General features: G+C 36.5%; 4 protein-coding genes across 7 annotated transcripts in view; 1 reads left to right on the forward strand and 3 right to left on the reverse strand.

The window, feature by feature from the left end:
• The window catches only part of LOC105122868 (cytosolic sulfotransferase 15-like), a 6,062-nt gene extending 1,798 nt beyond the window's left edge, over positions 1 to 4,264 (reverse strand). The window contains exon 1 of the mRNA XM_011022216.1: positions 3,291 to 4,264. Coding sequence (XP_011020518.1) covers positions 3,298 to 4,251 — 954 coding nt within the window. The 5' untranslated portion in view covers positions 4,252 to 4,264 and the 3' untranslated portion in view covers positions 3,291 to 3,297. The remainder of the gene's footprint in view (positions 1 to 3,290) is intronic.
• A 4,304-nt stretch (positions 4,265 to 8,568) lies between these two features.
• LOC105122871 (histone-lysine N-methyltransferase, H3 lysine-9 specific SUVH3-like) lies at positions 8,569 to 12,883 on the forward strand. 2 transcript variants are annotated; one of them, XM_011022222.1, is made up of 4 exons: positions 8,569 to 8,679; positions 8,820 to 11,016; positions 11,648 to 11,697; positions 12,531 to 12,883. In XM_011022222.1, exon 2 carries the CDS (start codon positions 8,931 to 8,933, stop codon positions 10,953 to 10,955), a length of 2,025 nt encoding a protein of 674 aa, XP_011020524.1. In that variant the 5' UTR covers positions 8,569 to 8,679; positions 8,820 to 8,930; the 3' UTR covers positions 10,956 to 11,016; positions 11,648 to 11,697; positions 12,531 to 12,883. The 2 variants fall into 2 exon arrangements, with proteins under 2 accessions (XP_011020524.1, XP_011020523.1); XM_011022221.1 differs by lacking the exon at positions 11,648 to 11,697.
• Positions 12,884 to 13,032: 149 nt separating this feature from the next.
• On the reverse strand, positions 13,033 to 16,815 carry LOC105122870 (uncharacterized). Of its 3 annotated transcripts, XM_011022220.1 has the most exons (4): positions 16,099 to 16,815; positions 15,231 to 15,578; positions 13,759 to 15,198; positions 13,449 to 13,558 (listed from the first exon to the last, which is right to left on the reverse strand). In XM_011022220.1, the coding sequence occupies exons 1-4, from the start codon at positions 16,703 to 16,705 to the stop codon at positions 13,545 to 13,547; spliced, it is 2,409 nt and encodes an 802-aa protein (XP_011020522.1). In that variant the 5' UTR covers positions 16,706 to 16,815; the 3' UTR covers positions 13,449 to 13,544. The 3 variants fall into 3 exon arrangements, with proteins under 3 accessions (XP_011020521.1, XP_011020520.1, XP_011020522.1); XM_011022219.1 differs by having other exon boundaries at positions 13,033 to 15,207; positions 15,252 to 15,578; positions 16,099 to 16,814; XM_011022218.1 differs by having other exon boundaries at positions 13,033 to 15,198; positions 16,099 to 16,813.
• A 1,442-nt stretch (positions 16,816 to 18,257) lies between these two features.
• Positions 18,258 to 22,387, reverse strand: LOC105122873 (4-coumarate--CoA ligase 1-like). The gene is made up of 5 exons (XM_011022223.1): positions 21,305 to 22,387; positions 19,426 to 19,624; positions 19,084 to 19,297; positions 18,703 to 18,805; positions 18,258 to 18,578 (listed from the first exon to the last, which is right to left on the reverse strand). Exons 1-5 carry the CDS (start codon positions 22,298 to 22,300, stop codon positions 18,456 to 18,458), a joined length of 1,635 nt encoding a protein of 544 aa, XP_011020525.1. The 5' UTR covers positions 22,301 to 22,387; the 3' UTR covers positions 18,258 to 18,455.
• Positions 22,388 to 22,664: the final 277 nt, after the last annotated feature.

Here is a 22,664-nt window from a genome sequence, read left to right on the forward strand (position 1 = left end):
AGTTATTATTGTTATTGTCATTGTTGTTATTATTGTTATTATTATTATTATTGTTGTTGTTGTTGTTATTATTGTTGTTGTACTATTGTCATTTATAATTTGTACAATTAACCTCCCTGTGGTTCGACCCCGGTCTTGCCGGGTTATTTATTACTTCGACACTCCTGCACTTGGGAGAAGACATCAACCTTTTAGTCGTGTCAACTATTGGTAGCCACCATTGTTGAATGAGATAGAGTTGGTGGCCACCATTGTTGAATGAGCTAGAGTTGGTAGCCATCAATGTTGACAACAAACCAAGAAGAGCTTCCATGAATGCCTATAAATAGAGGCATATATGAGAGAGCAAAATGAGAGAAAGGAAGTAGAGCCAAAGAGGTGAGAAATGTAGGAGAGAGTGGACTGCCATTGCAGCACAAAATGAGAGAAATAGAGTGAGGTTGAGAGTTGCTCAAAGAGAGGATGATTCCTCCTCCTCTATTATTGTAAATCTTGTACTCTCCCTACATAATGCAATGGCTTCTCCCGTGGATGTAGGCGGTTTTGCCGAACCACGTTAAATATTGTGTCAGTGTGCTTGGCCTCCTATGAGCAAATATCAGTACATCACCGGTCGGAATTCCCAACAATTGGTATCAGAGCCTTCGGTTTAAAGTGTTTTGCTCAAAAATGAAAGTTGTTAAAATTGTGTTTTGACCATACCACTGTGTAGAGGAGGAAGAGACGAAGCCACTGGTGAAAACCGCGTTGAAATCGGACGTCGGAAACCGTCGCACGCGCCGGTGGGGCGACTGTCCACGTCATCAGCCACGTCAGCAGTTCTGCACAGTTATCAGACACGTCACCTGACACATCAGCACTCTGACCAGTCAAACTGTCACGTCAGATTTGGTTGACCTATATGTCTTACGTGGATGACACGTCATTATAGCCATGTCAGCTCCCTGGATTTTGATCCTGTGTGGCGGAGTCTACGTGCAACCGGTTCTGAGATTGAATCTGGGCCGTTTATCAGGCCAGAATGGTTTTGATCAAATCTTAGCCGTCTGAAGTGCGATTTGGATGATTTCAGACTTGTTTCTAGCTAATTTGATCATTCTGGATGCAATGGTATGGTCCGATCATTGAGATTGAGATCATAAAAGGCAGTGATGAATTATTAAAGAGAGATTGCCCGATTAGGAGGCATCTGATGGTCATCATGGTGGTCGATGGAGATGAAGAAGAAGAAATCACACATGTTTGCCCAATTACATGTGTTGAACTATTATGTGGGGAATTTTAATTGCCTTGAGGGAAGGCAAAATTGGGACACTCTAAACACCCGATCATGTGGATAATTTGAGGTGGAGAGTGAAATTTGATGAAGACCAATCTTGACGAATCTGAGCACTGGTAGTCTCGCCAGATGTTGAGAAATCAAGTATAAAACCAGGATACCCTAGATCACTTGTAAAGGAAAGCCGCGACAAAGCTAGCAAATGGTTGTATATACGAAAAGACAGTACGATGGATAGATATGGCCTAAGTTCTGGCTAGGAGATTGGGTTTTAAGCGGGACCGTTGTGACCCCTCCAATCTTTCCTGGGAACTTGCTTAGTGGAAGGATTATCCATACGGTACTATTTTCGTATATGTGACAGTTTGTTATGAAACTGTTGAAGACTAGCAGGATGACGGCATAAAGGAACAGTTGGGTTCCGTATGATCAAGGATTTGATGGAGTGGTGATTTCTCCAAGGAAGTTAGATTCGGTGACTATAATTTCTCGAGGGGAGAATTGATGAAGACCCTGATAATGGAAGAGAAATACAGCAAAGGGATAAAGATTGACACCCTATTTAAACTTGGATAGATGTTGTGACAGGATGAGCTGCTGTCAAACATAAACAAGGAATAGGGAGAAATCTGGAGAACCAAAATTGCACGAGAGCACATGAAGATTGTGTAGGAGTACCCGGAGGATCCAACGAGGTACTATAATGAGACAACAGGTGCAAGGAGAAGAAGAGTTCCCAGATGAAGCTCAGAGCAGAGACTATGAAAAAGTTGTACAACAAAAGTCTCTTGTGCTCTTGATAAAGGCAACAAGCGAGGACCTTTCAATGCATGCAAGGATGGAAGGATGAGCTGTTGCAGATGCACCTAATTGAAGAGGTGCAAACGCCTGTGATAAAAGGCGACCACCTATGATGAAAGGCGAAGACACCAAAGGGAGTTGGTGCGGGTGGAGCTGTTAAGCAGAAAAGGCGTAGAAGCTCCAAACATAGAAATTGAGGTGGAGGATTACGAGGAGTATACCGCAACTTTCTCTTTCTATGTAATTAGTGACAAAGAATTTATGGAGCCACTTTGAAGCATCTTAGCTGAAGGAGGATGCGACTGCCTATAAAAGGCGAAGACACCTTAAATTACAGATCCTTCGTTATTCTTGGAGGCTATCTCTCGTTTTGCATCTATACCATAGAGGGGATAAAAGAGATCGTTAAGAATTTAAATTTTCTTTCCCCCTCAAAATATCTCTTTTTTTTATACGTTATTTATTTAATAATTCCATTTTTGTCTGTATTTATTTACTGATTTAATATTTAATTTCATTAAAATCCCACTTAACAATCTAAATGTGATGTCAAGATTTAACAAGCATGATTCCAATTGAATGCACGGAGATAAATCTGTGTTCCTGTTAACCTCAGCCAATTTTTGTGTTTAATGGTTATTTTTTAAAAGTATTTTTTGTTTAAATTATATTAAAAGTATTTTTTTTAATTTTTAAAATTTATTTTTAACATCAAAACATCAAAACATTTAAGCAAATATTGACTTCATGCCTATGAATTATTTTATGATATTTCCAGGTACAAAGGTTAAACTGAAAACCAGATTACCATAAGGATAAAAAGAACTTACAATCTCAGGACTTAATTATAAATGCATTAAAGAAAAGTACTGAAACAGCTTCTTATAAAATTACAGGGACTAGAAGACTGTTTTTAGGACACCAGAATGGTGGTTTACTGTACCCATCCATTATTGGATTGAGGGTCGTTCGTGGGACCCTCCAATAAATGAGGCCTGGCCTCGGTTTCTAGAACAAGAGAGATACAGCAAAAGACCAATCTTTTTCTTGATGAGATGTAGATCACAAAGCTAAGATCACAACCATGTGAAAGCATTTTCTTTCTCTCGGTTTTTTTTCATCTTCAAACTCGTTTTTAGCTTAAAAAATCTTCCTAAGGACAACGCACCAACAAGAACAAGAGAGGATTATGATAACGCATCCCATAGATTTGCACTTTATTGAGATGTTCTGAAGGTTAAACCAGATCCACTCAACTTCTCTTCCACGATCTTCAAGTAATTCTCAGCCATGGAAGGACTCAGATAATTTGCCCAATCACCCACCTTTCCTTTCCTGAAGAAGGAACTGTTCGGAGCCCCAGAAGGAAGAACACCATTTTTGTTCACTTCCAAATTCCTGAGGTTGTCGAAGCTGCACAACCTTGATATTTCTTCAATAGCCCCTTCCTTTTCTTCTTCTTCGGTGAAAGGAATTCCCAAGAACTCAGCGATTTTCTTCAAGTTAGAGATTATATCCTCCTTCAAGTCTTCATATTTTAAGAACAACACCTTGTCTGGTCTCTCTAAGCTTGCTTTCCAGTACCCCAGCACGGTATCCCAAAAAGGGCCCAGAACATGGACTCCACGACAAATTTTCTCAAAACATTCATCTAGTGATAATAAAGGAGTGCCGTGTAGTTTGAACTTGTGTACAAGCTGAAAGTAAGAGACAACTTGGTCCAATGGATTTCTGCATATGTACACAACTTTACACTTGGAATTTCTAATGGATTCTGGCAAATTTGTAAAATGGGAGTGAGAACTGAAAATTCTGGGAGGAGGAGCTCGATCAAGATTTGGCTGCGGGTCTTTCATGTAAAGGTCAACCTCGAAACAAGGTACCAATGCATGAGGCGAGGCAGTGAGTAAAGGACTTTCTTTGGGGCCATAGATGTGGCGTTTTGCAACTGAAAAAGTAAGGGCTTTCAGCCAAGTAGTGCCGGATTTCGGCATGCTAGCTACTATTATATCGGTGTCTTGAGCAATGAAGTGGCGTTGAAAGGAATCCACAGCTCTTAACAAAGAAACTGGAACCCAGGTCCCTTTGTATAGATAGAGAGATTTCGTGCCTTCAAAGTTTTTCTCAGCGGGAAGGGTGAGGAGCAATTGTTGGAGATCTTCTTCCTCCATTGGGGGATTTTTTATGGCAACAAGTGGAGCGATAGAAGAGGGGAAGCTCAAGGGACTAATGAAAATGTCTAATTTCCACACATTTATTTATAACTAGGGCAAAAGGGTTTTTTTTAGATTAACGTGGGTGTCTGGGCCAGCTTGCGCGCACCACGACTAATCCCACGGGCCCTGAAGTTAACGATCATGTAAACCTCTAGTGGTTATCATATGAACAATCAAGGACTCGAACTTGAGACCACAGAGGGAACAAACCCCTTGATTTCAAGTCCTTATCACTTGGCCACTGGTTGGCAAAAGGGTTTTTTAATACAATTATTGAGTGTGGTTCGGGAGAGGACAAAATTGATTATATCATCTTAAACCCAGGGAAAATGGCAAGCTTATGCTAACCACTTCATAGAACCCATATATATATATATATGAAAAAGAAAAGGAAAAAGAAAAAAACATGGAGGGAAGAAGAAGAAGAAGAAGAAGAGTGCAGAAACACATCATTAATTAGTAGCCTCGGTTTCTGGTGAAGCAGCTTATATCTCCCGCCTTTTCTTTTGCCTGCTCTGTTAAAAAAACACAAGCACCAAAATAACCTTCAAGATTTTTCTTGGTTCAAGAACAAAAGAGATACAGCAAAAGACCAATCTTTTATCATCTTCCTACTGGAAACTTATGGTCATAGATTTGCACTTTATTGAGATGTTTTGAAGGTTAAACCAGATCCACTCAACTTCTCTGACACAATCTTCAGGTAATTCTCAGCCATGGAAGGACTCAGATAAATCTCAGTGAGATGGAGAAGGAGGGGGGAGTTAGGGCAGAAGGATTCAAATGATCAGACCGTTGGGTGCTTTGGACTTAAAACACAGAGTTTTGATCAATGAAGAGCTAGGAAACGCTGCGTTTTATTTTTCTTTAATGCCGATAGCTAGTATTGCCACCTACCTCCTCCTCCTCCTTCTCTCTTCGTCCCTCCTCATCTTCTAGTTCTTAGTATACTAATTCATCTATTCATCGTTACTCAATCAATTAACAACATCACAATCTTCACCCACATCAGTAGCTAACTTGGAGGAAACCCAATTTGGGTCTGTCATTGTTAGGCTCCTTACTGTGTTTCTCTCAATTCTCTGTTCTGATGTGTTCTCTTTCAGAATAAAAAAGTAAAAGAAAAGTTGTCCCTTTTATCCCCTTTTATTCAGAACGGTGGCCTTCTTCTTTTTTTTTTAAATTAACATAGGTGTTCGGGCTAGCTTGCGCGCACCACGATTAATCCCACGGGCCCTGAAGTTAATGACCATGTAAGCCTCTAGTGACCATCATATGAGCAACCAAAGACTCGAACTTGAGACCACAAAGAAAGCAAACCTCTTGATCCTAAATTCTTACCACTTGACCACGGTGACCTTCTTCTTACTAAAGAAAAGGCCGTTGCTTTTTTCATTTTTCAATTCTCCTTTTAAATTTCTGAAGTTCTTTCTACTCCCCATTTTAAATTACTTCTCCCACCTTGACTTTAACCCCCTTCTCCCTTGTCAATTTCAGCCCTAGTTTCTTTTCTTATTTTAAACCTGAAGAAAAATCATTGTTTATTTTGTATTATTGAGATTTTAATTTGCCCATCTTAACATGATTCTTTATTTATTTTTGCAGTCCAAATTAATCCGATTTTTCTCTATATTATTTCGTTTTAGGTCGCGTTGGTCCCCCCTCCCCCTCTCATTTCACTCCTTAAGTTTATAATTTTTTATTTTTTATTTTGTTACACAAGAATAAAAATTATGAAAAAACATGGAAATGATGGGAATTAACTAAATTGTACTAAAAATATATATTTTTTAACATAAAAATTAGAGATACAAAATGAGTTATGACAACATTTAGATTTTAGATTATTTGTGTAATTTAATAATATTGTTATTTCAAGAAGGTTATTGTGATTTGTTCAAAAAAATTAATAACTTTAAAACACAACTATTTTAAAAAAACTAATAAGTCAAAAATATTATTTTCTACTTTTTTTTTTCATAACACAACCACATACCAAGAATTAATTGGCAACTCATTTTCTATAGGACAATTAAATGTTAGAGTATAATCTAGTTTTTTTTTTTGAAATTCACTTTTGAATAACAAATGAGACCTTTGGTGCTGTGAAAACTATTTTAAATAAAAAATTGGAATTACTATTTTTATATTTTACTTGAATGTAGCGTTCCAATAATAGTAATTAACTTGTTATAAAAAAACTATGGGTGTCGGGCTTTCACCGTGATTTGATTTGTAAGCATTGTTTTTTCTTTGATTTGCTATTGTACTGTATTGGTGATTTGTTTTTTAAATATATGCATTTAAGGATCTCAAGATGCAGGTGAAATATTTAATAGCTAGGTTAATTCTCAGTTTAATAAAATAAATTTAATTTTTTTTAATTTAAAATAAATAAAGTTTTACATATCAAATTTAAAGCTTGAATAAATATTTATTTTTCTATATCATCAATGATTGATTTGCTTAGTGAGAAGGTTATGTATCTTTTTAATTTTAGTCCCTTTATTTTTTTTTAATTTGATCTCTTTACATTGATTTATTTGAGATTTAACTTGATAGATTATTTTAGTTGTTTTGAAATGGAAATATTGGAATATTAAGAAAAATTTTCATTGTTTGATAAAATCTTGATTTTGCAAAATAAAATAAAAATTAAATAATTTAAAATAACTAGGTGTTAGGAGACCATAATTTAAACTAAAATAAATATAAAGATTTGGATAAATAAACAAGGTAAATTGGTTAAAGTATGCACTAGGAAGAAGCTTACTGTATTGTATTTAGTAGCATGTATGACTTTTTCTAATGGCCAAATAATAGCTTTCATGTTAGTGTTCAAAGTGTCATGTCATACTTTTTTTGTAATCAAATGTGTGTTGATGGGAGTGTAGTGGTAGGTTTCAATGATCTTTTTTATTCTCCTTTTTTTTTTTATTATCCTTGGGATTTACACCAACTTGTCAAAATTAAAAGGTGTTTTGCTATTTTTTTTTATTTTTATTGCTATATTTTTTTGTGTTTTTGAATCATTTTTTTGTTTTATTTCAATTTTATCTCTTTTATTTGGTTTTATTTAATTTTTATATCAACTTTAGTCGTTATTTTATTGGTTGTTATTTTTTTAGATCATTTTCTTATTTGATTTTTTTTTCAGTCTCATCCCTAAACATTTCATTTTATTTTTTTTATATCAAATTTAATTATTATTTTTTCAATTTGTTATTTTTTTTATTTTTCGATAGATATTTGTTTTTTCAACTACATCCCTCAACATTGGTTGATTGAGAGTTTGACTTTATGATTTTTTTAGATTTACCTTCTACATAATTAGTCTTAGTCTCATGACCTAAAATCATTAACTTTGAAGATTAGCTTTGGTTGACTTTGTTTTTTTTTAAAAATTGATCTTTTAAAAATTTTTATCCTTCGATAGTGGATTAGTTAGAGATTGATTTTTATTATTTTTTTATAGGATTATCCTAATATCATGTTTTGAGTCACGAGCTTGGTGAGTTAACCCATGCTTTTTTATTGTTGTTTTTTTTTAAGATTGAATTTTACCTTTTTAGTTCCCCCATTCAATTTGGTTTTGTTTAAGAATTGTATTTCATGATTTTATTTAATTTGCTTTACATGGAGTTATCTTTATCTCATGATTGGATTGTAAATTTAGTAAACTCGGGTTGTTTTTTTTTAATCTTATCATTTAATATTGATTTTTTTTTTAAGCGAGCTTCATTTTTTTTATTTCTATGGGTTTGTCACATTTTCATTTAATTTTTGATTAATTATTAAATAAAATCATGTAAACCTTTTAAGAATATTGGGTGGATATATTTTCATAAAATTGAAAAACTTTCAGTTTTTTAGTTCATTATTTTCAATTTTTTTGTTTAGCTTGGTTTATTTATTGTAATTGTTGTTTTTAATCATATTATTAAATTAATTAAATTTAGTTAAGTTAATAACTTGATTGATTTTCAATTTTTTTTACTTGTTTAGAAAAAGTATTATCATCTAATATTATTTTATGGTCGAATTCTTTTTTGCCTAACCCGTGACCACCATTCTAGTTAATTATTGTTTTTCATCATCCATGCACTTGGAACTTTTGAGAAACTCAGAGTAATATGGAGAGTTTCAAATCAACAGGGGCAGAATCGAACAACTTGTAAACTTTAGAGTGAAGAGTATAGTTTACCCTTTACTTTATTACAACATCTGACAAAGCACACACTTTACTAAGAGCGACAAAATATAGTTTACTCTTTACTACAACACCCGACAAAGCACATACTAACACCAACTTTTCCCTTCAGACACAAACGCTTCCCTCTCTCGCTACAAGCCCTAAGTAAGCGATCAACAAATTCTCGAGAGGTAAATTCTCTAATCATTTTCTCCTCTTGCTTTGATTTATAGATTAGCTTAAAAATCTGGGTCCAAGCAACTTCATAGATCTTCAGTTTCTGCTTATTTTAACAACATGCGGACTTTAATTTTCCACTTTCTTGCTGCAGGAAGAGAGAAAAAGCATGCAGTGAATTTCGTTTCTTTTTGGTTTTTAGATTAGTGGGGTTTATTTAAGTTTGTTGATGTTTCCTGGGTGTTCGTTTGTCGTTTAAACAGTAATGGAAGGAGGTGGCTCAGGTAACAATTCAACACCTATAATTGATAAAACAAGAGTTTTGGATGTGAAACCGCTGCGTACTTTAGCACCAGTGTTTCCTTCAAGCTCTGAAGCACCTTCATTTGCATCTACATCTCCTTTTGGGCCTCACTCTTCTGGATTTGCACCATTTTATCCTTTTAGTGCACCACAGGCTACACAAGCAACACCTGACCTTAACCAACATACACACGCCACTCCTGCAGCTCCCCTTCGCTCGATTCGAGGTACAGAGTCTAGTGGGGATGCTTTTAATGGACAAGCTGGGTGCTTTGATGGTAGCAAGGGCTCAGCTAAGCGGAAAACCAAGTCTTCTTTGCAGAAAAGAGCGAGGAAGAGCCAGGATTTGGATTTTACATTGTCTGTTGATGAGAATAATTTTGTTGTGGGAGTTAGTTTGTCTGAAAGGGATGATGGTAATGGTGAAGTGGTTCATAGTATACGTATGAGATTTGATGCACTTAGGAGAAGGCTTAGTCAATTAGAAGATGCTAAGGAATCGCCTGTTGGGATTATTAGGCGGGCGGATCTGAAAGCAGGGAATATTTTGATGACCAAACAGGTGCGAACAAATATGAGGAAGAGAATTGGAGCAGTTCCTGGAGTTGAGATTGGGGATATTTTCTTTTTCCGAATAGAAATGTGCTTGCTGGGATTGCATGCTCCATCCATGGCTGGGATTGACTACATGTCTCTAAGGAATGATCCGGAGGAAGAACCACTGGCTGTAAGTATTGTTTCGTCTGGTTATTATGAAGACGATGCAGAGGATAAGGATGTTTTAATATATAGTGGACAAGGGGGGGCTGCCAACAAGGATAAAGGAGCAACTGATCAGAAGCTTGAGAGGGGCAACCTTGCATTAGAGAGGAGTTTGCGCCGGGGAAATGAAGTGAGAGTCATTCGGGGTATGAAAGATTCTGTTAATCAAGCATCAAAGGTCTATGTATATGATGGCCTGTATAGGGTCCAGGAGTCTTGGGTGGAGAAGGCGAAATCTGGTTGCAATATATTCAAGTATAAGTTGGTTAGAATTCCTGGGCAGCCAGATGCTTTTGGTGTTTGGAAATCAATTGAAAAGTGGAAGGAAGGGCTTTCCTCAAGGGCTGGACTAATTCTTCCAGACCTCACTTCTGGGGCTGAAAGCACGGCTGTTTCACTTGTAAATGATGTTGATGAGGAGAAGGGGCCTGCGTACTTCACATATGTCTCCACTGTCAAGTATTCTAAATCATTTAAATTAACACAACCTGCTTATGGGTGCAACTGTCGAAATGCATGCCAACCAGGCAATTTGAACTGCTCCTGCATTAGAAAAAATGAAGGTAACTTCCCGTACACTGCCAATGGAGTTCTAGTCTGCCGGGCTCCAATGATACATGAATGTGGTCCCACATGTCCATGCTTTCCTAATTGCAAAAATCGGGCATCTCAGACTGGCTTAAAAGCTCGTTTGGAAGTGTTCAAAACAAAGGACAGAGGTTGGGGCCTGCGGTCATGGGATTCTTTTCGTGCTGGTACTTTTATCTGTGAATATGCTGGTGAAGTGATAGAAAAAGTTATCCAGCCTGGAGAAGAAGGTGATGGTGGTGATTATGTGTTTGATACCTCCTGTGTGTATGAATCTTTCAGATGGAATTATGAATCTGGGTTAGTAGAGGAGGACAGTTCTATTGAAGCTATTGAGGAACCCAATGTCCCATCTCCCTTGGTCATAAGCTCAAAGAATGTTGGAAATGTAGCTCGATTCATGAATCACGGTTGTTATCCAAATGTTTTCTGGCAGCCAATTATGTACGAACACAACAGTGAATCTTTTATCCATATTGGCTTTTTTGCAACGAGGCACATCCCCCCAATGACAGAGTTGACTTACGATTATGGGAAATCTTGTGTGGGTGAGGCTGAAGCTGATGGTGGCAGCACACCACGTGGAAGGAGGAAATGTTTATGTGGAGCACCAAGATGCCGGGGCTACTTTGCTTGAAGGTTAATGTGCGCATGCTTGTGGACTTATGGAGGCTGCAAGCGGGGTCAGGGCTGAAAAGGTTTGAAGTCCTTCCCATGTTTATTTTTAATTGTAGTTAGTTGTTTCAGATGCTCATAATTGTGCATGGTTTGCTCACTTCCATCATGCTAAGTACATGATTGTGTGTATTTATCCGGGTCCAACTTACATGTAAATTGTATTTATTTATGCATGCAAAAATTAGAAGCTCATTTGATAATTTGAGGGAAAATAAAAATAAAGAGGGTTTAAAGGATGTTAAATGACTAAATGTGTGATAAACGCATACTATAGCGACGTTCAATAAATAAAGTGTCAATTTGATAATTTTTCTACATAAGGGCAGCTTACAATCTTGAATACTTTTTTTTTTTTTTTTTTACCCGAAGGTTATATTTATTGGAAGCAACACACTGATCACCCTCAAGTTGATCCGAAACAGAAACATGGTCCTTAAGTGGACAGTTGACATGATGAAATACGCAGCAGTTCTTGAAGAATTCTGTTACAAAGCTGTAGAAGCCAGTTTTATTCTTGCTGTTTGATGACCGATTGCATTGTCTCTGACTGTTTCACCTGTCTTTTTAATTCCAATAATATTAATTAGATTCTTAACCTTTCAAAGATAATAACTGTTGTTTATGGCTGACACTCCTTCTTAACCTTTTTAGCTCTAAGTGGAGCATGCCAGCTTGGAAAGTCAATGAAGTGGTTTTGTGCAGTGAGAAAAGCATTAAAACTGTCTATCGCAAAGGGATGACTAATTATTAGATGAAATGTACATTATATCGAGTCGTTGGATCACAGTCAATTCGAATCATTCAAATGCATTTAAATATTTCAGTGAAGTCAGGTCTTCCGCAGTTAATTGGGAAATCTGTTTGTGCACCACAGCTTGATAACGAAATCATGATGCTTATGCATGTTGTACAAGATACCTCTGTTTTTTCTCAAACCAAATGTAGACACGTTAATGTTCTTTTCACAGTATTCTAGTCATATAAATGTGTGAATCTTGCGCTTTCGTGTAAAACTCCAATAACCTTAGGGTACTGTCCTCTCTCTCCCTCTTTTGTTTTGGAGGGGTGGTGGTGTCTTCCACTAATTAATCCTGAACTTCTGGAGTTGCTAAATGCATCTTTAGCTATTATATGGAATGAGTTGTCAAATTATCTTGAATAACAGAAGTTATTCTTCCCAAGTTCCAAACTCATGATCGATCCTTGCTTGTTTGGTTGGTATGCTTAGACATCAAAAGAACAAGCATCTGTAATAGAAAATGATTGAAACTTGGATTTTGTATGTTTCAATTTGGTACGATTGCTGAGTTTTTTATTTCTTGTTTGGCTGGTTGTATTTATACATGCCTGCACCTTTTTGTTAATGTGAAACTTGGAAGTAACTATTTCCATCCTTCCTCATATCCTGTAATGGAAAGTGATTGTAGCTATGATTTTGTTCGGAATTGCTGTGATGCTTGTGCTCTTTACCTTTTTTTAATCTTTATAGCATCTTTGAGACATCATCTCATACTTCCCTTGTAATGTACTGCAGTCCCAGGGGTTGCTAAAACTATGCCGTTTGGAGAAATTTTTTGCGCAGCATCATGGTTAAATGGGCGTCCACCCTCTCTCTCTCTCTCTCCCCGTTTTGTTTTAATTATCATACGGAGCTAGGTATAGGACAGGCTGCTAAGGTCCCTTTTTAACAGTCCAAGGACCTCTAATTTTGTGCAGGACCATCGGTGAAGCTTCCGTAGCAGTGTGTTTATACTTGCGGATTAACTGTAATATTCTGGACTTTACCAATGCTGTACGAACGCCAGACTGTCGGTTGACAGAAGATCCAATGTTTCTGTAGCTGTGAATAATCTAAACCTTAACCTAGTAAAGTTTTCTTCTCTTCTTTCTCTGTCTTAGCAATGGGGTGAAAACTGTGTAGAACACTAATTCTATACTTGTAGTCTTTCTATTAATTTGATCCTACAGCCCTGGATTTTCTAGCATGTGCTGGGAATAGCCTGTGTATTTATGACTTCTTTACCAGTCAAAAAGTGTAAGAAAAATTTAAATCAATTTACAAGTGATATCAATGGGAACCATAATATCGGAGGCCCTATCTAGCACAACCTAAAAAATGGCAGACCAAACTTAACAAGTATAGCAAAGGGTGATTTCTTCAGTGCATTAACATTTCTTGGCAATGAAGCAGGACATGCAACACAACCTTCGTAGCATTATCGTATTGTACTGACATGAAAACATCTTACGCGAGCTACAAGCAAAACTGCCAACGGCAAAAAGAACAAAAGCAATTGGTCGTATGTACAGAGATCCGACCTAAGTTTCTATTGTAAATCTCACCTTCCGGGTGCGTTTATTATCCTCTTTTCCACGCCGACCGGATTTTTTAAGAGATGGTTTTAGATTTGAGGATGACGATGGAGAAAGAAAGTTTGGTCTTCTCCTCTTTTGCCCTGATCGATCAAGCCAATACAGAACCGTTGCTACTCCATATAAATTGTTCTTCCTCTTTGCATACTGATACGCAGCGACCGCATCAAGCTCCTCAAAGAACACCACCTGGGCAGAGCCCATAAGTTGAAAGACTTCGGTTTTCAAAGGATCCACTCTACCAAATCTACTAAATTTTCTTATCAAATCCATTTTAGAAGGAAGATTAAAATCTTTGGGAAACTTCATGTGCAGAGAATTAGAACAGGTGAATGTGCTCTCAGCTGGTTGTTGAGATACTTTTGACTTGAATGGTTGATCAAATGTACCTGGTATATTGCGCTTGTTATTCATAGAACTGCCTTCAGAAGATGAAATCATGCTCACTCTTCTGCTGGTCTCAAAAGATGTGGCATTATTACTGTTGCAAGGCTGAATCAAGACTTTGTGAGTGTTCAGTTCAGATGACAAACAATTTCCGATCTTTTCATTTCCAGAACGAGTTTTAATATAGTCAAAGGCACCAACCACTGATTGTTGAGCCATATGAGGTTTGAATAACAGGTCAGAAGTGCCAGGTCGACAGTGGCCCTTATCATCCATAGAACTGCCTTCAAAAGGTGAAATCATGCTCGCTCCTAAGCTGGTTTCGACAGATGTTGCATCATCATTGTCGCCATGCTCTAACTGGGATTGATCAATATTCAATTTGCTTGGAAAGCAATTGCTGGTTGCTGCTCTTGAATTGCCAATCTTGTCATTTTCAGAATAAATTATGGAACTGGAAAAGGTGCCAATGGCTGATCGTTCGGTCAATTGAGGCTTGACTAATGGATCAAAAGTACATGGTAGATAGCACTCCTTGTTATTCATTAAACTATCTCCAAAAGATTGAATAATGCTCATTCTTCTGCTGGTTCCAAAAGATATGGCATCATCACTGTTGGTAGGCTTCATCTGGATTTGATCAGTATTCAGTTCATATGGCAAGCAATTGCTGGTTGCTGCATTTGCATTCATAGTCTTGTCATTGTCTGCATAAGTTTTGGAATAGGCAAAGGCATCGAGCACTGATTGTTGAGCCATTTGAGGCTTGAATGATAGATCAGAAGTTTCCACAAGACAATTAATCACTGGCTCAGTGGTAGAAAGTTTCAGAACTAGTTTACAATCATCCATCTTATCCTCACTCAGAATTCCTTCAGCTATCTTCTCAACAGCATCATACTCAACAGGTTTTAAGGCCTCACAATCTTTCAGGATACTGGTGATTTCTCCTGGTTCCTGCATTTCAGCATCAGGCAAGCAAGTCCCATTATCATTAAGGGCATCAACATTATCTTTTCTCTCCTGAAACATGCTGAGCTCCAGAATATTGCTAAAGTAAGATGCATCTTTTGCAAGGTAAACGTGAGGCATGTTCTGGACCAAGTGCATGGAATGGTGGTCTTGGATCTCTGCTCCTGTCTCAAATCTGGTTCTACTTTGTAAATGAGCATCCCCTCCAGTAGAAGACAAAAGTGGTTGAGTGTTGCAAATAGAATCCAAGAAAGCTGGGCCAGGGATTAAATTATCAGATAGATGAACTCTGTGCTCTGATTTTCTTTTCTCATGATAAGCATCAGCTTTACAAATTGGGAAGCGAGGTGTAGACTTCTGCAACTTGAAAGAAAAACCAGAATCAGCAGACTGATCATTCTGTCTTTTTACCCCAGTGAAGTTGATAGGGTTTGCAATGTAAGGTGCAGGGGGGCCAAAATTTTCCCTACCAGCTTCTAAGGGGGGCCAAAATTTTCCCTACCAGCTTTTCCATCAACCTCAACACTTGACTGGCTCCTGATGCACTCTGGATAAGAAAATCGAATGCCAATGCTTCTACAAAAGAATGCTCTCAATTCAAGATTAGAAGTGCTTTGGTATGGCAAATTTCCAAATCTCAAGCAACTCTGCTTCACAGTATTCAAGCATTCTCTCCTCATAAAGAATGCATTTGAAGCAAGACAATGCAAGTTTACCGGCATCTCAGTGAGTGGTTGTGCCTTGGTTTGCTTAGTTTGAGCCAACGCTTCACTAGGTTGATCCTCACAAAAGCTTTCGACTTCAAGTTCTGAAGTGACTGATTTTTGTGTCACTGATTGCGTTGCATTACCTAAAGATGTAACGTAGAATCAACTCAGAACAAGAATATAAAATGAAATTTAAAAGGACTGCACACGAAGAAATAACCTGATATCTATACAACAGCAAGCAGGCATTAGCTAATCAGACAAACAAGTTGTTTTTTCCATAAATCTTGAAGTGCCTCTAATTACCTCCTCATTTGATAATAATCTTTACTTGCACATACCAAATCACACAACCCTTGTTTCAAGCACTTAGCTCATCAACCAATATCAAACAGGCCACTGTCATTATATCTGAATTCTGTTGTGTATGACAAAGAAAACATCAGACAGACCATCCTCACCAACTATTGCAAGTCTCACAAGCATACCATACTGCTAAAATGCTCTTCAATGATTAACAAACAAATAACAATTCAAGTCTTTCATGTTAAAAACTCCATTACAAAAGTGCAAATTATGAACTCAGAGTCCACTAGTCCAATCAATTTAAACAAATCACAAAATGAGTCTACATAACAATTAGAAAAGCTATTAATCACACACCTGAAGCTGATAAACAAACACAACCATCCTCATTATGCTTTTTCTTAATTGCCTCTTCATTCAATAACAACTTCTGACGGGTCACCATAAATCGACGAAACATTTGAACCTGAGAAACCAAACCGACTGCACACACAAAATCTGAATCTTCCACGAATGGACAAACCCCCAGTCCGCGAACCAAACCCACCACCGAATTCGCGCAAAACAAGAAACCCACATCTTCACTTCTGATCTTTGTTCTTTCATTCTCGGATTCGAGCAATGGGTACTGACAGGGGCATTTCAAGCTTGAAACGGCACGTCGCGCAATCAATTTCAACACATGATCAAGAAGTACCTGACCAATACTACATTTTATTGTCTTAACTAATGACCCAAAGTTTTCTTTGAAAGACCGTACCTCGGATTCCACAACGTAACGAGGTTTGATGATGTTAAAGAAAGAAACGGAGATGCCAAGAGCGTCGGTTGTTGAAACCAGACCTGGGTACCATGTTTGCGGGTATATCACTCTTGCCCACACTACATCTCCTCTTTGAAACCTCATTGTTTCTGGGTTTCTTTGATTTTTCGTTTCTTTTTCCTGTGAAGCATGATTTTGCATCTTCTTTTTATTGGAGGTGGCTGTTTGGAAAGGGGTCGAGTGAGGATTGACCGCCAAATTGATGTGATTTCCCGCTTTAATGAAAAAGGAGGGCTAGTTTTTTATTCATGGGCTTTTCTTTCTTTTTGGGAATTGGATCTATAGATTTTAGTCATAATCTAACTTGTGCTCCCATATTAATTTGGAATGTGATTTTGGCTGAGTTTGCTCCTCACTCGTTTATAAAATTGAATAAGTTAAACTTGAGTGATCTAATAAGTGAATAACACCGATGAAAATAACATAATAAAAATAATAAATATATGAATATAAAATTATATTAAAAAAAGTGACATAAAAATTCTAATTTAAAATTTTATTATTTGATATTTTTTTTGTTTGGATAAAATTCCTTTATAAAAAACTTATAACTCTTTAAATAAACCAAAAAATTAACTTAAACAAAGTAGAAAACTTATAAATAAAGGAAAAGCTAAAAAAATATTTTAATAGTTCTAAACTCTTAAGTGAATTAAGAAAACATAGCTAATCTTGAACAATAATTTTTGGATATTTTTTAAATGTCTTTCCCTTTTTTTATTGTTAAATTTTTTTAATTCGAAATAGAACTTCAAATCTTTAAGTAAAATTTTAACTTGGTCGAACAACGATTTAGAAAATTATCTTATTAATATAAAATTACATATTAAAGAATTTTTTTTTATATCAATCTTTTTAAGTTAAAAAAATTCATTTTCAAGTTTAAATTACTCTTACTTTAATCTCATAAATGTAAAATCAAACTCTCCAACTCCTTTTTATCTCCATTCTTTTCATTTTAAAATTTATATAAAAAACAACAATGCTAAAATTATTTCTCTTCTTGTTACAAGTGAAAACCATTAAAAATTAAAAGCACAATAGATATCAAAACAAAACCAAAATATTTAATTTTTGTTCATTTACATCTCTACTAGCTAAAACAAATACATCAGTCGACCTTCCACGTTGTTGATTTAGCCAAAATCTCGAGTGAGATCTCACCAAGTCAGCTCCAAAACTTATTCGTGGAAATATGTATTGGATTTGATGAAACAATGCAAGGAATTATGGCAGCAAAGTGTGTTCTTATTTATTTGTCTAAATGTGGGTTTTAGGTGGTGAAATCAACTTCGCCCCTGACGTTGCTTGTAAGAGTTGAGTTTAATTTGTTGGATTGGACATTGAAGTGGTCATTAGCTGTTTTTATTTATAATACAATAAATCAATCAATTTATCCAATTTTAAAATGGCTAAATCAACTTGTGCCCTCTTCCTTTCTTTCAACAATGTCTATCCAATTGATAGTAACAAGCAATTATGCTAAAGTAATTATTTTCATTAATTATTGCTAAGTGGAAAAGACCAACAACTCCATGATTGCCATTGAATTTTGGATTTAAAGCACCATTTTAATTAATCAAGCTTAAATTAATCCTTATGCATACAAGTTATGCATGCAACAACTCCATTGATTTCCATCCAACATGCAAGTTTCTTTCTTAAAAAATAATTATTTTTCATAGATATTCAATTGAACTACTCCCCATGGCGACATCAGAACGTCTGTTTTTCCCAAGTACAAAGCAATACAGAAGAGTTTGTATACGAAAGCCGTAGTGTTCTTATATATGTATGGTACTTTTGTTTTTTCCAAGGACTCAATGTTAGGTTTTCTCAAGCATAGAACAAACAAGAAAGAAGCGTAAAATAGATATGCCGTGTACTATCTTCATTTACTTTGCAAACCACATGCCAACCTCTCTCTCAAATTCTTCCTCAAGATTTTGCCTGATGGTGCCTTGGGAATGGCTTCTACGAAGAACACTCGTTTTATTTTCTTGTAAAATATCACCTGCATCGTCATCATGTTGTGAGTACTTTGTCAGCAACCAGTGAAAGCACAGCTTGTCAATTTCTTTCTTGTTTCCTTTTGCATTAACTAATAAGAAAGAAACTGGAGAGTAATTAAGGCTTACCTGTTTTGAAATATACTGCATAATTTCTTCTTCGGTGACTTGAGAGTTTTCTGATTTTGTTACAAATGCAACCGGAATTTCTCCTGCATCCTCGTCTTTCATCCTGAAATTTGACGTTATTTACCTTATAAGATTCATATTCGAGGCTTATAAGAAGAAAAAAACCACTGCATTTCATTAGTGTTTCCGAATAAGAAGAGATAAATATGTGTTTGGTTTGGTTAACTCTGGACAGTTTCTATTCTTGGAGACATGACATTTCTATCCATTATATCCCGTTTCTTATATCTCGAGATAGAAACCGAACACTACATCAGTGTAGGGTGTTAATTTTTGCAACCGAACACTACATCAGTGTAGGGTGTTAATTTTTGCACTTACCCTACCACAGCAGCATCAGATATCCCTGTATGAGCTTGCAACAAAGCTTCGAGTTCAGCTGGAGCAACCTGAAACCCTTTATATTTGATCAATTCCTTCAATCTGTCAACAATGAAAAGCTCATCATCATCGTCAATAAAGCCGATATCGCCTGTGTGTAACCATCCATCGTTGTCTATCGTTCTTGAGGTTGCCTCAGGGTCATTAAGATATCCTGAATATTTGCAAGAGTCGACACATTAGTTTCTTTTTAAAGATGATTTTTTTTACTAGGTACTAGCACTTAACGTAAAATTAAGACTTAATCATTCGAATTCTTGTTTTTTTAGTTCTTCTTATTACCTTTCATGATCTGATCACCTCGGATGCAGATCTCACCAGGCAGGTTCCTTGGTAGGGAGGCACCTGTTTCAGGATCAACAATCTTCATCTCTGCATTCCTAACCACTGTCCCGCATGCACCTGGTTTTATGTCGAACGGTTCCTTGGCAAATGCCAAACACATTGCCAGAACAGGTCCTGCCTCGGTCATTCCATATCCCTAGATATTAAATCAAATCAAGTCATGATTATTAGCCTCTCGGTTTCAACTTAACACCTCTCAAGTACTATCTCTCAAAAAAAAAAAGATGAAGAAGAAGAAGAAGAAGAAGAACAATAAAAGTGGTGATTATTATCTGCAGTTGAATTTTGGATTTAAAGCACTGTATTATGCATGCAAGAAAAGGGGAATGGTCTAAAAGACAAGAACAGCATAACTTAGGAGCTCCCTGCATTTAAAAGATTTTATTATTTGAAACACTTCCATGCTCTGGTCCACACCCAGATGTAATCAGGGTTGCTTCTAGGAAGTGGGTGGTCTGGAAGAAATTAGAGATATTTCCATGTTCTGTGGGCAGCATTTAAAATTTGGTGACGACAACGACCCTTCAACCCCCCCTAAATGTTAAACAAACTTTTTTATTTTATTTTATTTCCATACTAAAAAAAATGAAAACAAATATTAAGGTTAGAATTTTAGAATAAGAGATTCCTTAGAATTGACCAAAACAAATCTAGAATAGGTTGGACTGAATTAATCAAAGCTTTAACAACCCAATCAAATAAATTTTATTTTCAAATTTAAAACTTATCCTTAAAGTTTAATATATAACTATGCTTAAAACATGTGATTTTTTTCAGGTTCGGCTACCAGTAAACACCGACAGGGGCCACTAGGGCCCTCCTATAGCTCTTCTGAAAAGAAAATAATAATAAAAAAAGGCTAGATCTCAACTTAATTATTTGAAGTTTATTGAAGAAAGAAATGCTAATTAATGTCCGACTCAAAAGAGCCGACTATTCAGCTTTAGGCAGTTCCGACACGGGCTGGAGATGTGGAGTCCATATTTGAGTTAGGACAGGGTGGCATAAATAAATAAATAAACTCTTAAATTGTCTAGCAGTATAATAACGCCCCCATTAATCTTATTTTAAACGGAACTATATCAGTTTAAAATAGGAATAGTGAGGGAATTATCCGTTGAAAATGAGATTAAAAAGATGCCGACTTTGGAATCAATATAGAATAAGATATGTAGCACAAGAAAAATTAATCAATCTGATTTTTTTATAAATAAAATTAAAATAATATCATTTTAATTATTTTTTAAAAAATAAACTTATTAATAATTAAATTTTGATTGGATTTTATCTAAGTTAACTAGATGGTGGATTTATCTATGTTTTTGACAGGATTATTCCAAATCAATCATTCAATTATTATACTCTTTCCTTGTAAGGATTCCAAATCCCCAAAATTCTCGAGGAATTAAAGTCCAGCTGGCATGATTTTCTCGAAAAGTGGCTCCTATACTTGTGGTGCAAATTAATAATTGTAACTTTTGTTATTTTATTCGATAATAAGTAATATTTCTCAGAAAATGTATCAAAGATTACAATGTGAAACCTTATTGCTTGACAAATTAACTTGGAAAACTCATTATCCAAATATAAACTGAATTTCAAGTTAGATTGAAACAAAATTAGGCACTCCCCACCAAATGAGTGAGACCTAATTGAAAGCGATACCAATATGATCTAAATATTAAAAAAATCAAAGCAATTGCAGTTTTCATTCAAGTGGAAGAAAACGATAGACATAATCTTCGATCGAAAAGTCAAACTAAATTTCGACAGAAGGGTTAACGCTATAATGAAAGGAAGGTGAGGGGGGGCATACCTGACCGAGTCTAGCCTGAGGAAACTTGGCTCTGACGGTATCTTCAAGCTCCTTTCCCAATGGCGACCCTCCAGACTTCAACATCCTCAACGAAGACAAGTCATGTTTATCAAGATCAGGTGACTTGGCAATTGCCACCATCACTGGTGGTACAACTGGTGCTATAGATACCTTATACTTCTCAATCAATCCCAGCAAAGAACCGATCTCGAACTTTGGCATTATCAAAATTGCAGCACCAACTCTCAACCCACAAAGCATTATTGAATTCAGAGCATAAATATGAAACATAGGCAGCACGCACAGAATCACATCTTCACTGTGAAAATATAGGTTAGGATTGTCGCCATCTACTTGTTGAGCCACACTGGTTATTAGCCCTTTGTGTGTTAACATGACCCCTTTTGGTAATCCCGTAGTCCCTGAAGAATAAGGCAATGCCACAACATCGTCAGGACTGATGTCAACCTGGGGCATATCATTATCATCAGCCTGTGTTAGCTCTGAAAAGTGCAAGCACACGTCTGGGGCAGAGTCTACACACATGACCTTGACATCGTTTTCTTGTGCATAATCTTTAACCTTGTCATAGTAACAAGCCTGTGTTATCAAAAGCTTTGCTTTTGAGGCCTTGGCTTGTTTTGCTAGCTCTGCAGGAGTGGAGAAAGGATTGGCAGCAGTAGTAATGGCACCTCTGTGTGAAGCACCTAAGAAAGCAAGCACAAATTCAGGTGAACTTGGCAGGATGAGCATGATCACATCACCTTGTTGAATTCCAAGCTTGTTAAGACCAGAAGCAGCTCTTCTTGCTGTGAGCTCAACGTCGGCATAGGTGTAGATATCCCCATTTGCGCCATTTATCAGACAAGGTTTCGATGGATATTTAGAGACGTTTTCAAAAACGTATGAATGCAGGGGAAGGCCCTTCGGGATGTCAATATCTGGCAATTTTGAGCGAAAGATGAATTCTTCCTTTTGCTTTGTTATTGTATCCATTGTGGGCTCAAGTTGCAGAGGGAGAGGGTGGATTTTAGGTGCTCTGTGTTGTTTTATGAATGGAGCCCTGAGAAAGCAAAATGGAAAGCATTGATGGTGATATAGAGACAGTTGCCATGGAGAGGCGGGGTTGGTGAAAGGATAAAGTGGGTACTGTGGAATTTGTTGAAGGGCAAAATAGGGAGAAAATAATTGAAAAGGGGCTGTGTTTGGTGAACACCGAAGAATCTGTGCGCATGGGTTGGTGAGACCGGGGTTACTGACGTTGATATTCCGGGTCAGGTTCCGAGTTAGGTGAGCTTGTAGTTGTTAATTTGAGTTAATTTAATTTTTTTATATTTTATTAAAAATAAAAATGATATTA

This window comes from Populus euphratica, unplaced genomic scaffold (assembly GCF_000495115.2).
Source record: "Populus euphratica unplaced genomic scaffold, PopEup_1.0 scaffold8.1, whole genome shotgun sequence".
NCBI lineage: Eukaryota > Viridiplantae > Streptophyta > Magnoliopsida > Malpighiales > Salicaceae > Populus > Populus euphratica.

Bases quoted from the DNA above. Each gene is read 5' to 3' on its own strand.
- LOC105122871 (XM_011022222.1), top strand. From the start codon at position 8,931: ATGGAAGGAGGTGGCTCAGGTAACAATTCAACACCTATAATTGATAAA.
- LOC105122870 (XM_011022218.1), bottom strand. From the start codon at position 16,705: ATGCAAAATCATGCTTCACAGGAAAAAGAAACGAAAAATCAAAGAAAC. The intron at 15,579-16,098 runs GTGTGTGATTAA...TTACATCTTTAG, and splicing joins TGTTTGTTTATCAGCTTCAG to GTAATGCAACGCAATCAGTG. The intron at 15,199-15,230 runs GTAGGGAAAATT...CCTTAGAAGCTG, and splicing joins TGAGGTTGATGGAAAAGCTG to GTAGGGAAAATTTTGGCCCC.
- LOC105122873 (XM_011022223.1), bottom strand. From the start codon at position 22,300: ATGGATACAATAACAAAGCAAAAGGAAGAATTCATCTTTCGCTCAAAA. The intron at 19,298-19,425 runs GTAATAAGAAGA...GCAAATATTCAG, and splicing joins AGGTGATCAGATCATGAAAG to GATATCTTAATGACCCTGAG. The intron at 18,806-19,083 runs GTAAGTGCAAAA...GTCAAATTTCAG, and splicing joins TCTGATGCTGCTGTGGTAGG to GATGAAAGACGAGGATGCAG.